The sequence below is a fragment of the Dreissena polymorpha genome, chromosome 16 (genome assembly GCF_020536995.1).
Source record: "Dreissena polymorpha isolate Duluth1 chromosome 16, UMN_Dpol_1.0, whole genome shotgun sequence".
Classification (NCBI taxonomy): Eukaryota; Metazoa; Mollusca; class Bivalvia; order Myida; family Dreissenidae; genus Dreissena; species Dreissena polymorpha.
In genome coordinates, this window is record NC_068370.1 from 2,618,853 (window position 1) to 2,636,058 (window position 17,206).

General features: G+C 39.5%; 2 protein-coding genes across 2 annotated transcripts; both read left to right on the forward strand.

The window, feature by feature from the left end:
* Window positions 1-1,561: 1,561 nt before the first annotated feature.
* LOC127862723 (complement C1q-like protein 4) lies at window positions 1,562-2,686 on the forward strand. The gene is made up of 2 exons (XM_052401981.1): window positions 1,562-1,733; window positions 2,256-2,686. Exons 1-2 carry the CDS (start codon window positions 1,562-1,564, stop codon window positions 2,684-2,686), a joined length of 603 nt encoding a protein of 200 aa, XP_052257941.1.
* Window positions 2,687-13,185: 10,499 nt separating this feature from the next.
* On the forward strand, window positions 13,186-16,860 carry LOC127862535 (cerebellin-3-like). The gene is made up of 3 exons (XM_052401700.1): window positions 13,186-13,305; window positions 14,508-14,684; window positions 15,439-16,860. The coding sequence occupies exons 2-3, from the start codon at window positions 14,528-14,530 to the stop codon at window positions 15,864-15,866; spliced, it is 585 nt and encodes a 194-aa protein (XP_052257660.1). The 5' UTR covers window positions 13,186-13,305; window positions 14,508-14,527; the 3' UTR covers window positions 15,867-16,860.
* Window positions 16,861-17,206: the final 346 nt, after the last annotated feature.

Here is a 17,206-nt window from a genome sequence, read left to right on the forward strand (position 1 = left end):
GCTTAAATACAAATTGTAGATGTACTGAAACAAATGCAAAATACTGTAAAGTTTTAAGGAACATGTAATTTGATGTACCGTCATTCGAAGAATATCATATCAATTTTGTCAAATACGCCACATGAGCAACGGGTGTGGACGGACTGAATGGATTGCAATCGCATCATTGTTTTATTAAAAAGACGGTACTTACCTTTTTCGATCATGTCATAATTTAAAGAAAAACGTAGCAGATTATGAATAGGGGGAAATATAGCCTCCAGTTGAAATGAATGCATGCATGTATACATGTAAGTTCTACTTCTTGGCATTACCACGATAAAAATGCTTCGACAAAATAACTCACTTTCGAACAATGAGCCTGATAATTAAGTTATTGTCGGTGATCAAAGTCAAACGTCCATGAGGTACACATTACTCATATTTGGTTGGCTAATTAAGAAGTTTTTCAGACACGTAACAAAACCAACAAGCATTAAAACAAAATATTTGTTCATTGCTTGTTCCATTCTCAATATAAATTTAACATAAAACGAAAACTGTTTGCTTTTATTAGCAACTGTTACCTTTACCCGACAACAATCTGAATGCAATATAATTGCGGTTTTTATACACCTTAATAATGTTAAGAATTTCATTGCCATATCGCACTTCGCTATTCTATTTGAAGACAGTTTATATTTTAGTAGACCGTGGTTCCATCCACCCCATATTACTTGTGTCCTCCTGCTATGTTAGAAAAGGCGGACATTCTTTATATCTCGTGCACAGGACATCTTGCTATGTATGCACACTGGACACTGACACTTTCAACATTTAGTAATGACTCGAATAGTTTTAATTTTGTGAAGTGGAACGAATATTTAACTATAACATAATTATATAATTCATTATCATCGTTTTTCTCGAAAGTTTGTACTAGAAAGAAATGAAAACCAACTGTGTGTTCAAGTACAATGGATGCAAACTTCGTTTTATTATGAATATAACTATGAATATGCCCCTTAATGTTAGCGATGTTTCCTTTAGTTGTTCGCTAATATCTCCATGAAATAGTGAATGTGCAATTTCGCCGAAAGGCAAAATCATTCAATACGTTTCAGAACATGTTTAAGTATGCATATTCGAATTCCGGTAAGTGGAAACAACCTTCACGAAACCAATTTTCAACACCATAATCCTGCACATTGTCTTTAATCTTAGTGCAAAGCATTACCATAATGTATAAAACCAAAATGGGTTGAAAGCGCGGATTAACATCACACGGTACGAACGCAAATTTGTATTAACACAATGCTGTTAATAATTTTGCACTATCAGCAATAGCGCTCCCGAGCTAAAATAATAATCATCCATAATGCATTTCAGCTAGAAGTTTCTGTGCGCGGCGGCAGAAAACAGTCTTGAAAGTGAGCGAACCAAACTGCTCATAAGTTCTTCTGGAATGAACATAATTTTTAGTTGTGCAATACTTCAGAGTTTTTTTTTCAAAACAAATATACTTCAGTGTTAAATTGTCAGTTATACACGGTCAGTCGGTATCAAACGCAAACTCAACAGTATGTCGAATCCATTTGCTGCTATGGAAACTTTATCCTCTGGGACCAACGGCGATCAAAGGACATCGTCGGCAGCGGAGCGAAAGGGAGAATATCGTCGGCTCCACAATGACATGCAGATCGTCGGGTTCAAAGTTCGAGCCCTAGAGGAGAAACTGGACAAACTTATGAAAGGTAACCGGAAGTGTCATAACAATGTGCATGTAAACGCTAGGCTCACGATTTAATGTAGAGATACTTGTTTTAATAATATGTTTTATAAATATGAGACGCGTTCTGAGAAAACGGGGCTTAATGTATGTGCGTAAAGTGTCATCCCAGATTAGCCTGTGCATTCCGCACAGGCTAATCAGGGACGACACTTTCCGCCTAAATTGGATTTTTGCTAAGAAGAGACTTTATTTTAACGAACAATGTCTTAAAAGCGGACAGTGTTGTCCCTGATTAGCCTGCGTGGATTGCACAGGATAATCTGGGACAACACTTTACGCACATGCATTATGCCCAGTTTTTTCAGAACACGACTTATATATGCATGAAACCTGTAGCGGATTCGAATTGCGCCAAATATAAGACCTTCCTTCGGATGTAATATATTATTTCCTTAAATGTTAACTTGTATGGTTATAAACTCATTAACGTAATATGTTATGCAATTACAAAACCCGTTTTAATTACGTTCTTTTTCTCCAACAGACACGGATGGGGGCAACGAAACTAAACATGGCTCTGGACGCAACGCCGTGGCGTTCACTGCACGCCTTTCAACCAACCGCACGTTTCGATCTCAGCAGACGATACTTTTTGATGACGTCATGACCAACGTGGGTAACGCTTATGACGTCACTTCCGGAACGTTCAAGGCTCCTTGCGCCGGAAGGTTTCTGTTTTCGCTAACCGTGCGCGCGCAGTATCACAAGCAGGCTTGCGCCGAGATCGTAGCTGAACCCGAGGTGATAGGCGTGGTCGCAGCAGGCGACACCGAAATCGAGCGCGCATCATCGTCGCTGACAGTTGTGACGTCATTGAGCCTTGGTGACGTAGTGCACGTGCGTGAGATGAAAATGTTTAAGGGCGACTTCTACGGAGATGGGTTCACCGTCTTCACCGGCGTTCTGCTGCAGTGATAAAGACTAACCATGTTCACGAACCGGTTATTAGACTTCTTAGAATTAATTTAGAATAGACCTTTACACAATAAAACACTATTAGTGTTTTATTGTAAATGCTTACTTGCAATGCTGCATATTACAATTACATATTGTTACAAATGAAAAATACGTGAACCACGGAGAGGTAACTAAATGTTTTACAATCAAATGTTAAGTGAGCATTAATATTAAAGCTCTTTGATAATATGACTAGTTCAAGGCTAGTGTTTGTCCTTTGTCGGGAGTTTAAGGCTGTGTTAGTGAAAACAGGTCATGGAAGCACTTTATCTGTGTTTGTTTCAGTAAATTCGGGGAAAAATGATTTAAAGTTATTACTCATTTGCTTGTAAGCGAGTATTTTCATAAAAGTATTATTGTTATTATCTCTTGAGATTTACGAGTTCACCATTGATGCCTATCTATTGATCTTTTTTAATGTGTGAATACGTTGCATAATTATACAATTGGAATATTCGTAAATACGTTTGTTTATTCTATAATTTTGTACTTTTTATGATGTTTAGATACTTGATAAGACTGCGTATTAAAATACCGCTGAATGTTGCGTACTTTATTTTAGATCTATAGCATACACAATCCATCGATAGTCAATAAAACAACCATATTTGTTACCTTTCTCCTTCATGTGTTACCTATAGCGATAACTCATGTATAATTGACTTTGATACGATATTTATAGCTGATCACGTTACGATGTTTTAAATGATCACGTTACGATATTTATAGCTGATCACGTTACGATATTTATAGCTGATCACGTTACGATATTTATAACTGATCTCGTTACGATGTTTATAACTGATCACGTAACGATGTTTATAGCTGATCACGTTACGATATTTATAGCTGATCACGTTACGATATTTATAACTGATCACGTTACGATATTTATAACTGATCACGTTACGATATATATAGCTGATCACGTTACGATATACATAGCTGATCACGTTACGATATATATAGCTGATCACGTTACGATATTTATAACTGATCACGTTACGATATATATAGCTGATCACGTTACGATATATATAACTGATCACGTTACGATATATATAGCTGATCACGTTACGATATATATAGCTGATCACGTTACGATACGTATAACTGATCACGTTACGATATATATAACTGATCACGTTACGATATATATAACTGATCTCGTAAAGATATTTATAACTGATCGTGTTACGATGTTTATAACTGATCACGTTACGATATTTATAGCTGATCACGTTACGATATTTATAGCTGATCACGTTACGATATTTATAACTGATCACGTTACGATATTTATAACTGATCACGTTACGATATTTATAACTGATCACGTTACGATACGTATAACTGATCACGTTACGATATATATAGCTGATCACGTTACGATATTTATAGCTGATCACGTTACGATACGTATAACTGATCTCGTTACGATATTTATAGCTGATCACGTTACGATATTTATAACTGATCACGTTACGGTTTCTATAACTGATCACGTTTCGATACGTATAACTGATCACGTTACGATATTTATAGCTGATCACGTTACGATATATATAGCTGATCACGTTACGATACGTATAACTGATCTCGTTACGATATTTATAGCTGATCACGTTACGATATATATAGCTGATCACGTTACGATACGTATAACTGATCTCGTTACGATATTTATAGCTGATCTCGTTACGATATATATAGCTGATCACGTTACGATACGTATAACTGATCTCGTTACGATATTCATAGCTGATCACGTTACGATATTTATAGCTGATCACGTTACGATATTTACAACTGATCACGTTACGATATTTATAGCTGATCACGTTACGATATTTATAGCTGATCACGTTACGATGTTTATAACTGATCACGTTACGATGTTTATAGCTGATCACGTTACGATGTTTATAACTGATCACGTTACGATATTTATAACTGATCACGTTAATATATTTATAGCTGATCACGTTACGATATTTATAGCTGATCACGTTACGATATTTATAGCTGATCACGTTACGATATTTATAACTGATCACGTTACGATATTTATAACTGATCTCGTTACGATATTTATAACTGATCACGTTACGATGTTTATAACTGATCACGTTACGATACGTATAACTGATCTCGTTACGATATTTATAGCTGATAACGTTTCGATGTTTATAACTGATCACGTTACGATATTTATAACTGATCACGTTACGATACGTATAACTGATCACGTTACGATATTTATAACTGATCACGTTACGATACGTATAACTGATCTCGATTAGACATTAATTATTGACATTGATACGATATTTTTTACTAAAATTTAAGTCAAATTGAAGAGACATTTATAACTGATCTTGATACGATATTTTTTATCATACCACCGCATTGATATCTTCCTGATATAGCGTTGCCTGATATATTTTTTTATATCATGGTCAACAGGAAGTTCTTATATCAGTCATGTGTGGAGGATGGTCATATTACTCGGAATCAACTATAAAGTAATACTTTTTAGTAAAATCGATTTAGATTCAACAACAAAAAACAATTTGATACCAAGATGTAATATATTTTAAACACAAAATGCAAAACAAACAGCAAAATACTTTTTTTACAAAATGGAAGCGCGCGTGCTCATGACGTCATTATTAACACGTCAAACGACAAAAGTCATATTCTTTCCCGCTAAAACTGCAGCTTGTAAGCATTTTTTAATTATTTCTTTAATATCGGGTATGATAAACAGAAAAACAGGTTATTTGCTGATCTTTTTGTAACATATCAGGCTCGGCACGAATACAAAGTTATTCTCTATATAACTGATTTGGGTACGACGTCTGCAGCTAATCTTGATACGACATTTACATGTGACGCTTTATGCGATGTTTATATATATATATATATATATATATATATATATATATATATATATATATATATATATATATATATATATATATATATATAACTGATCTAAATATGAAATGTGTAACTAACTTTAATACGATTTATCACTGATATTGATACGACATGAGGTGCGTGAAGTTAGCTCGCCGTTCGACGTTCGACATTAGTTCAACATTCAAATTACCTAATGTCGAGCTAGCTCGGCATTCCAGCTCGACATTCAGTTCGGCATTCGCATATAATGTTGTATGCTTATTTTTGAATGTCGAGCTGGCTCGGCATTCCAGCTCGACATTCAGTTCGGCATTCGCATACAGTGTTGTATGCTTATTTTCGAATGTCGAGCTAGCTCGGCATTCCAGCTCGACATTCAGTTCGACATTCGGATAGTGTTGTACATTTTTTTTTTGAATGTCGAGCTGGCTCGGCATTCCAGCTCAACATTCAGTTCGGCATTCGCAAATAGTGTTGTATGCTTATTTTCTTTTCGAATGTCGAGCTGGCTCGGCATTCCAGCTCGACATTCAGTTCGACATTCGGAGATAATGTTGTTCAATAATTTGTGAATGACGAGCTGGCTGGGCATTCCAGCTCGACATTCAGTTCGACATTCGGAGAAAGTGTTGTACAATAATTTTTGAATGACGAGTTGGCTCGGCATTTCAGCTCGACATTCAGTTCGACATTCGGATATAGTGTTGTACAATAATTTTTGAATGACGAGCTGGCTCGGCATTCCAGCTTGACATTCAGATCGACATTCGGAGAAAGTGTTGTACAATTTTTTTTAATGACGAGCTGGCTCGGCATTCCAGCTCGACATTCAGTTCGGCATTCGCAAATAGTGTTGTATGCTTACTTTCGAATGTCGAGCTGGCTCGGCATTCCAGCTCGACATTCAGTTCGACATTCGGATATGGTGTTGTACAATAATTTTTGAATGTCGAGCTGGCTCGGCATTCCAGCTCGACATTCAGTTCTGCATTCGCAAATAGTGTTGCATGCTTATTTTCGAATGTCGAGCTGGCTCGGCATTCCAGCTCGACATTCAGTTCGGCATTCGCATATAGTGTTGTACGCTTATTTTCGAATGTCGAACTAGCTCGGCATTCCAGCTCGACATTCAGTTCGACATTCGGATATAGTGTTGTACAATAATTTTTGAATGTCGAGCTGGTTCGCATTCCAGCTCGACATTCAGTTCGACATTCGGAGAAAGTGTTGTACAATTTTTTTTAAATGACGAGCTGGCTCGGCATTCCAGGTCGACATTCAGTTCGGCATTCGCAAATAGTGTTGTATGCTTATTTTTGAATGTCGAGCTGGCTCGGCATTCCAGCTCGACATTCAGTTCGACATTCGGATATAGTGTTGTACAATAATTTTTTAATGTGGAGCTGGCTCGGCATTCCAGCTCGATATTCAGTTCTGCATTCGCAAATAGTGTTGCATGCTTTTTTTCGAATGTCGAGCTGGCTCGGCATTCCAGCTCGACATTCAGTTCGACATTCGGATATAGTGTTGTACAATAATTTTTGAATGTCGAGCTAGCTCGGCATTCCAGCTCGACATTCAGTTCGGCATTCGCAAATAGTGTTGTATGCTTATTTTTGAATGTCGAGCTGGCTCGGCAATCCAGCTCGACATTCAATTCGACATTCGGATATAGTGCTGTACAATAATTTTTGAATGTGGAGCTGGCTCGGCATTCCAGCTCGACATTCAGTTCGGCATTCGCAAATAGTGTTGTATGCTTACTTTCGAATGTCGAGCTGGCTCGGCATTCCAGCTCGACATTCAGTTTGGCATTCGCATATAGTGTTGTATGCTTATTTTCGAATGTCGAGCTGGCTTGGCATTCCAGCTCGACATTCAGTTCGACATTCGGATATATTGTTGTACAATAATTTTTGAATGTCGAGCTGGCTCGGCATTCCAGCTCGACATTTAGTTCGACATTCGGAGAAAGTGAGGTACAATTTTTTTGAATGTCGAGCTAGCTCGGCATTCCAGCTCGACATTCAGTTCGGCATTCGCAAATAGTGTTGTATGCTTATTTTTGAATGTCGAGCTGGCTCGGCAATCCAGCTCGACATTCAGTTCGACATTCGGATATAGTGCTGTACAATAATTTTTGAATGTGGAGCTGGCTCGGCATTCCAGCTCGAAATTCAGTTCGGCATTCGCAAATAGTGTTGTATGCTTACTTTCGAATGTCGAGATGGCTCGGCATTCCAGCTCGACCTTCAGTTCGGCATTCGCATATAGTGTTGTATGCTTATTTTAGAATGTCGAGCTGGCTCGGCATTCCAGCTCGACATTCAGTTCGGCATTCGCATATAGTGTTGTATGCTTATTTTCGAATGTCGAGCTGGCTCGGCATTCCAGCTCGACATTCAGTTCGACATTCGTATATAGTGTTGTACAATACTTTTTAAATGGCGAGCTGACCGATGGACGACCAACCGAAGACCGATGGACGACCGACGGACGGGAGAGGGATAACCGAGGGACGACCGACAGATATGAGGGACGACCGATGGACGACCGCTTTGCGACCGATGGACGGGAGAGGGATAACCGATGGACGACCGACAGAAAGATAAGGGACGACCGATGGACGACCAACGGACGGACAAGGGCAGACAATGGACGACCGATGGACGGCCAACAGTTGGACGAGGGACAACCTATGGACGGCCGATGGACGACCGATGGACGACCGATGGACGACCGATGGACGACCGACGGACGACCGATGGACGACCCTGGTCCAACAGTTTGCCGTCCATCGGTCGTCCATTGTCTGCCCTTGTCCGTCCGTCGGTCGTCCATCTTTCGTCCCTTATCTTTCTGTCGGTTGTCCATCGGTTATTCCTCTCCCGTCCATCAATCGTCCATCGGTCATCCATCGGTCGTCCATCGGTCGTCCATCGATCGTCCATCGGTCGTCCATCGGTCGTCAATCGGTCGTCCTTCGGTCGTCCTTCGGTCGTCCATCGGTCGTCCACCAGTCGTCCACCGGTCGTCCATCGGTCGTCCATCGGTCGTCCATCGGTCGCCCATCGGTCGTCCATCGGTCGTCCATCGGTCGTCCATCGGTCGTCCATCGGCCGTCCATCGGTCGTCCATCAGTCGTCCATCGGTTGTCCATTGGCCGGCCATCGGTCGGCCATCGATCAGCCATCGTCCAACTGTTTGCCATCCATCGGTCGTCCATCGGTCGTCCATTGGTCGTCCATCGGTAATCCCTTGTTTAAATGTTGGCCGTCAATCGGTCGTCCATTGTCTGCCCTTGTCCGTCCGTTGGTCGTCCATCGGTCGTTCCTTATCTTTCTGTCGGTCGTCCATCAGTTATCCCTCTTCGATCCATCGGTCGCCCATCGGTCGGTCATCGGTCGTCCCTTATTTTTCTGTCGGTCGTCAATCGGCCGTCAATCGGCCGTCCATCGGTCGTCCATCGGTCGTCGCTCGTCCATCGGTCGGCCGTACATCGGCCGTCCATCGGTCGTCCCTTATCTTTCTGTCGGTCGTCAATCGGCCGTCAATCGGCCGTCAATCGGCCGTCCATCGGTCGTCCATCGGTCGTCGCTCGTCCATCGGTCGGCCGTCCATCGGTCGTCCATCGGTTGTCCCTTGTCCAACTGCTGGCCGTCCATCGGTCGTTCATTTTCTGCCCGTGTCCGTCCGTTGATCATCCATCGGTCGTCCCTTATCTTTCTGTCGGTCGTCCATCGGTTATCCCTTATAGCCAGCTCGACATTCAAAAAAAATTGTACATCACTATCTCCGAATGTCGAACTGAATGTCGAGCTGGAATGCCGAGCCAGCTCGTCATTCAAAAATTATTGTACAACACTATATCCGAATGTCGAACTGAATGTCGAGCTGGAATGCCGAGCCAGCTCGTCATTCAAAAATTATTGTACAACACTATATCCGAATGTCGAACTGAATGTCGAGCTGGAATGCCGAGCCAGCTCGTCATTCAAAATTATTGTACAACACTATATCCGAATGTCGAACTGAATGTCGAGCTGGAATGCCGAGCCAGCTCGACATTCAAAAAAAAATTGCACAACACTATATACGAATGTCGAACTGAATGTCGAGCTGGAATGCCGAGCCAGCTCGACATTCGAAAATAAGCATACAACACTATATGCGAATGCCGAACTGAATGTCGAGCCGGAATGCCGAGCCAGCTCGTCATTCAAAAATTATTGTACAACTTTATATCCGAATGTCGAGCTGAATGTCGAGCTGGAATGCCGAGCCAGCTCGTCATTCAAAAATTATTGTACAACACTTTCTCCGAATGTCGAACTGAATGTCGAGCTGGAATGCCGAGCCAGCTCGTCGTTCAAAAATAAGCATACAACACTATTTGCGAACGCCAAACTGAATGTTGAGCTGGAATGCCGAACCAGCTCGACATTCAAAAAACATTGTACAACACTATCTCCGAATGTCGAACTGAATGTCGAGCTGTAATGCCGAGCCATCTCGTCATTCAAAAATTATTGTACAACACTATATCCGAATGTCGAACTGAATGTCGAGCTGGAATGCCGAGCCAGCTCGTCATTTAAAAATTATTGTACAACACTATATCCGAATGTCGAACTTAATGTCGAGCTGGAATGCCGAGGCAGCTCGACATTCAAAAATTATTTTACAACACTATAACCAAATGTCGAACTGAATGTCGAGCTGGAATGCCGAGCCAGCTCGACATTCGAAAATAAGCATACAACACTATATGCGAATGCCGAACTGAATGTCGAGCTGGAATGCCGAGCCAGCTCGACATTCTTAAATAAGCATACAACACTATTCGCGAATGCCGAACTGAATGTCGAGCTGGAATGCCGAGCCAGCTCGACATTCAAAAAAAATGTACAACAGTATATCCGAATGTCGAACTGAATGTCGAGCTGGAATGCCGAGCCAGCTCGTCATTCAAAAATTATTGTACAACACTATAACCGAATGTCGAACTGAATGTCGAGCTGGAATGCCGAGCCAGCTCGACATTCGAAAATAAGCATACAACACTATATGCAAATGCCGAACTGAATGTCGAGCTGGAATGCCGAGCCAGCTCGACATTCTTAAATAAGCATACAACACTATTCGCGAATGCCGAACTAAATGTCGAGCTGGAATGCCGAGCCAGCTCGACATTCAAAAAAAATGTACAACAGTATATCCGAATGTCGAACTGAATGTCGAGCTGAAATGCCGAGCCAGCTCGACATTCGAAAATAAGATAAGCATACAACACTGTATGCGAATGCCGAACTGAATGTCGAGCTGGAATGCCGAGCCAGCTCGACATTCGAAAATAAGCATACAACACTATATGCGAATGCCGAACTGAATGTCGAGCTGGAATGCCGAGCCAGCTCGTCATTCAAAAATTATTGTACAACACTATATCATAATGTCGACCTGAATGTCGAGCTGGAATGCCGAGCCAGCTTGACATTCAAAAAGTATTGTTTAACACTTTCTCCGAATGTCGAACTGAATGTCGAGCTGAAATGCCGAGCCAGCTCGTCATTCAAAAATTATTGTACAACTATATAACCGAATGTCGAACTGAATGTCGAGCTGGAATGCCGAGCCAGCTCGACATTCGAAAATAAGCATACAACACTATATGCGAATGCCAAACTGAATGTCGAGCTGGAATGCCGAGCCAGCTCGACATTCGAAAATAAGCATACAACACTATTTGCGAATGCCGAACTGAATGTCGAGCTGTAATGCCGAGCAAGCTCGACATTAAAAAAAAAATGTACAACAGTATATCCGAATGTCGAACTGAATGTCGAACTGGAATGCCGAGCCAGCTCGACATTCGAAAATAAGCATACAACACTGTATACGAATGCCGAACTGAATGTCGAGCTGGAATGCCGAGCCAGCTCGACATTCAAAATAAGCATACAACACTATTTGCAAATGCCGAACTGAATGTCGAGCTGGAAAGCCGAGCCAGCTCGACATTCAAAAAAATTGTACAACACTTTCTCCGAATGTCGAACTGAATGTCGAGCTGGAATGCCGAGCCAGCTCGCCATTCAAAAGTTATTGTACAACTTTATATCCGAATGTCGAGCTGAATGTCGAGCTGGAATGCCGAGCCAGCTCGTCATTAAAAAATTATTGTACAACACTTTCTCCGAATGTCGAACTGAATGTCGAGCTGGAATGCTGAGCCAGCTCGTCATTTAAAAATAAGCATACAACACTATTTGCGAATGCCGAACTGAATGTCGAGCTGGAATGCCGAGCCAGCACGACATTCAGAAAACATTGTACAATACTATCTCCGAATGTCGAACTGAATGTCGAGCTGGAATGCCGAGCCAGCTCGACATTCGAAAATAAGCATACAACACTGTATGCGAATGCCGAACTGAATGTCGAGCTGGAATGCCGAGCCAGCTCGACATTCGAAAATAAGCATACAACACTATATGCGAATGCCGAACTGAATGTCGAGCTGGAATGCCGAGCCAGCTCGACATTCAAAAATAAGCATACAACATTATATGCGAATGCTGAACTGAATGTCGAGCTGGAATGCCGAGCCAGCTCGACATTAGGTAATTTGAATGTTGAACTAATGTCGAACGTCGAACGGCGAGCCAACTTCACGCACCTTACGACATGTATGACCGACTTCGTTACGACATGTAACGCTGATATTCTTACGATATCTATAAATGATATCTATTAAGCATTATTAATTTATATAGATACGACATATATAACTGACTTTGATTCGATATTATTATTGATACCGGAACGACATTTATAACTGATCTCGATATTTATAAATAATATCGACAAGGCATTTTTAACTGACATCGATACGACATCATGTCTGATCTCCATGAAACGTGCATTGCAGAACTTAATCCTACATTCAAAAGTGGTATCGATACGACATTAATCACTGATATCGATACCATATTTTTAAAAGTGATGGATACGGCATTTATAATTGATATCGACATGTGTATCTCAATACGACATGTGTAACTTATTTCGATATGGCACGTATATAACTGATGACATTTATAACTGAACAGGCTAATCTGGGACGAATGCATTATGTCCAGTTTGTCATAACGCGACTCATTTATAACTCATCATCATTCCTTGTACCCAGGGCTTACACGTCAAACTTTTTAACAGTATTGGCATCCTATCAATGGAACGTTAATCCAGAACATCTTTTCTTTACTTTTACATAAAATGAAGTTAAGAGATCAATATGAGCTTTATGGAAACTGTTCAAAAAAAGAAAGACTTGCATAAATTAGTTCAATTAAACGAAAGAATCCCTTTAGGTATTTGTAAATGGTTTTGATCTGAAATCCGTTCAAAGTTCTATTGCATCTTAGCTCATCGAGTAAAGGGGTACATTAATTTTAAATCTCAGTTCAGAGAAATAAGGTGTAGATTAATTTTAAAATCCGGTACATCAATGCCGTTATAATTGAAAGAGAATCGAGCCATTATATTCTTCTGGGAAGCTTAATCTCAGCTAGATGCTACATCGCGGCGTTCCTTTGTGTAAGTTTGAAAACGTTGTGCGGATAAGATAGGCCGGATTATCAAGCAAAAAAGTAAGTTTTAAATTTGTTCATTCTCAATTGAAACAGTACTGTTTTTTTCAAGGATTTAATACGTAATGAATTATAAAATTGGTATGTAAAAACTGTTTTTAATGATTTAATACATATTGAAAATAATATGTAATAACTTTATTTTTCGCAACATACATTCTTACAAGTTCATCAGAACACAGAATACGAGGCATCGTCTTGTGCCGTTGTAGCGCTTTTTTTTTTCATGCGTACACTTCATTTAACCCATTTATGCCTAGTGGACTCTCCCATCCTTCTAGATGCGGCGTCTCATCAGGGTCTGCGCTGTTTGCTTAAAGGAATTTCTGTAAGAAATATTCTAAATAAATGTACTAGACATCCCTAATTTTGGAAATAAGTTGATCCAATTTAGAAGAATGGAAGAGTCCACTAGGCATAAATGGGTTAAGACTGAAGAAAAGTAATTGTGCATTTGCATCAAAAAGACCACTTGTGAGCTCCATGTCAGGTAAATTTTAATAAAAATATATTTAACATGAATGCAGGAAAAAACTAGCCATATGACTCAACATTTTATTAGAAGCCGGAGACAAAGCGTAGCCTTTAGCAATCGATAACTCAACGTAAAACATTTTGTTACGCATGCCTTTTTACCTCTGAGGTTCAGTTGGATTGTTTGTTGTTGGTCTACCGATATTCAAAATTTAGTTCGATCATACGCAGAATGGTAAAACAAGTTTATGCAGTTTTTTTGCTCTCGGCTCCAAAAGGTTCAATCTGACTTGTAGTTGTCAGGTTGAAAAAAGCTACTTCAGAACACGCATTAACCATTAACAATTGACCATTAACCATTAACCCCCATTAACCATTGACCATAAACCATTGACCATTAACCATTTGCCATTAACCATCGACCATTAACCATTATCCTTTGACCATTGATCATTAACCATTGACCATTAACCATTAATCATTGGTCATTGACCATGGACCATTAACCATTAACCATTTAGCATTTAGCATAATAACAATTATTTATTATCATCATCATCATTTTCCTGATAGAGTCATTGTAAAGAATACATTGTTGGTTATAAACAGTTGTTTATAAAAAATTACAGGTTTTTGCTTAATTTAAACCCAAACAATTTGCTATATTTGAAATGTACAATCAATAAGGTAAAACAATTAAAATATTTAATTTAGTTCATGTCTTGTAGTTTATAACGTGAATCCGGAAATGAGCCAGCTAGCCCAAAATGAGTTGAATGCGCTAAGGGGAGCGGTGGGTCTCCGTCTGGATCAGCAGGGTGAGTTTCGGCGAAGGGAACAGGAAGTTGCGGCTATTGCCGCCAGGATCGCCAACATCGAGAAAATGACGCGCCAGTTTGAAAAACGTAAGTTTTCTTTAACGAAATAATCAAAATAACACAGAGTCGTTTATTGACATAAACAAACAAACAAAGGCACGCAAAAAGCACGCCAGGCATCAGGGTAAAAAGTTGTGGAGTGATTGGTAAAAATGAATTTAAAGCGTGCTTGTAAGTAGTACATCTTGGCTACAATATGTTAGCTATAAAATTACTCTATGTGGTCTTTGAAATAACTTACACACGTCTTTACAATCGCTAAGATATTTAGGCCCTTGTGCTCTTAAAGTATTTAACTAGTAATCATTATGGTCAAAACAGTATTTCTAATATGCACAATTAAAATGACCTTTTTCTTCTTGTAATAAGGGTTAATTACGGAACTCAAGACATATGGCGCATTTTGCTCGACTTTTCGAAAAAGAAGCAAGTTTATCTTGCCGACACGGCGTCGGCGTCTTTTAGAAGCGTCCGTATCCAATCTAGCTTAATTTTTTTCAGTAGGTTAGTTTCTCAAGAATAGCTTGAGGGATTTTATCGATCCTTGTGCTCTACATAGAAAAATTGTCTCATAGGCCAAGTTTTGTAACTATGGTTTGATTTTTTCAAAATTATAAGCAATTTTAAACTAAAACATTTGCATTAACATACAAAATTACAAATGTTTAAAAAAGAGTTTGGTTTAGAAAAAACAAACTTTAACTCTGACAGAAAAAAGATCAGTCGAGCGCGCTGCCCTCCGACCGATTATGTTTAATTTTTGAAAACCCTCGTATTTCAGAGACAGTCCTTGACGGTCACGGCACGGAGATACCAGACGGCGGGGTGGCATTCTCCGCGAGCCTCTCCTCCAATACGCACTTCCGGTCCGGTGAGACGCTTATCTTTGAAAATGTTCTATTGAATACCGGAAGTGGTTTTGATTCGCGATCTGGGGAATTCAAGGCACCCTCTGCGGGAATCTATCTCTTCTCAGTCACGGTTCGGGCACAGTTTCACAGAACTGTTTCCGCTGTCGTCGAGAAAAACGGCGGCATGTTGGCGCGTCTAACGTCCGGTTATGGGGCGATAGAGCGGGCAACGTCGTCAATGACGCTTGTGGCGGAGCTTCAGAGTGATGACGTCATCAGGGTGCGTCAGGCGGCCGATACATCCGGAGAATACTACGGCAATTGCAATACAGTGTTTTCGGGCGTAATGCTTGATTGAAGAAATATCATCAATCTATCAATATGTATGAACAACAGCGGTTAAATTACAAGATTGCTATTATAGCTGAAAAAATAAGTAGGTGGTTTATTAAGTTATTCATGTAAATGTTTAGTACGTATGATAGATTTTTTTGATTTTGCATGCAAGCATTCATTTGCAGACTTTTTTGCAATATATCGTGGTATAGCCTAATTAAAATATTACAATAGAGTATAATAAAATGTTACTTCAACTCTAACAAACAATGATACAGTTTAAGAAAACAAAATTTTCTGAAAAGAAACAAGGGCAACAGTTGTCACATTGTATTCGAGCAGATATTTCTTTTAGTCCTATGTGATGTTGCATTCCCTTACATACTTACTGTATTCCCAGGCGCCAAAATAGCGATCTGACACGAGATGCCCAATGTAATTTTATGAACATAAAGTTTAACATATATGTTTGCAAAAAGGAATTTCGGCACTTCATAATAAATATTTAAATACCATTGTGTCAAACGTATTGTAGTAATGAACATGACAATATAAAGATATAGTCAGTTTTTGACTGGTCTAAGGGAACATGGCTTTATCTAAAGTAAGTAGTCAATTATTACCACTAAAAGTACGAATGTCAATACACATGAACTTTATTTGCAAGTACCAAGGCTGTCTTGTCCGGAAATAGCAATTTTGTAACGATGTTACATTACCATACATTGTACAATTAGCAAAATCAATTATTTCATTGTGTACTTGAAACCATATTTTTTCTATATTACTTACACCAGATTATAATACCAACTATTTAGGTGCATAATAAAACTATTAAATTGTTTCTTAAGTAACATGCCTGCACGTGATGTGAATAACCGGTAATTGTTTTATTATTTACTTAAGGAATAATATTTTTCTATCATGGTTTGTTGTCGAATAACACACAGTAAGGAGTATAGATGCGTAGGAATTAAATCACGAGTGCGAAGCACGAGTGATTTGATAACACGCATCTATACTCCTTACTGTGGGTTATTCGATAACAAACCAGCATAGAAAAATGTTAATTCGATTCTAACACGATTCTAATGATTTGGTTCAAGCGTTTTGGACGTGAACTATATTTTTCAATACTCTGTCCTTCTTAGTACAAAGTTCATTATTTAGTGACGTCATTGAATTGTACAAACATATGACGTCGTTTTCATTCATAAATATTTGCAAATTACATCACTTTCATTGAGAACAGCAAACTAAATGACGTCATGTTTATTGATGCTACTGAAAAGCTGACATGCTTTAAATGTTTTTTTAAGTACGTTTCCTAACAAATAGCATTCTTTGTAGGCTTGGTTATGC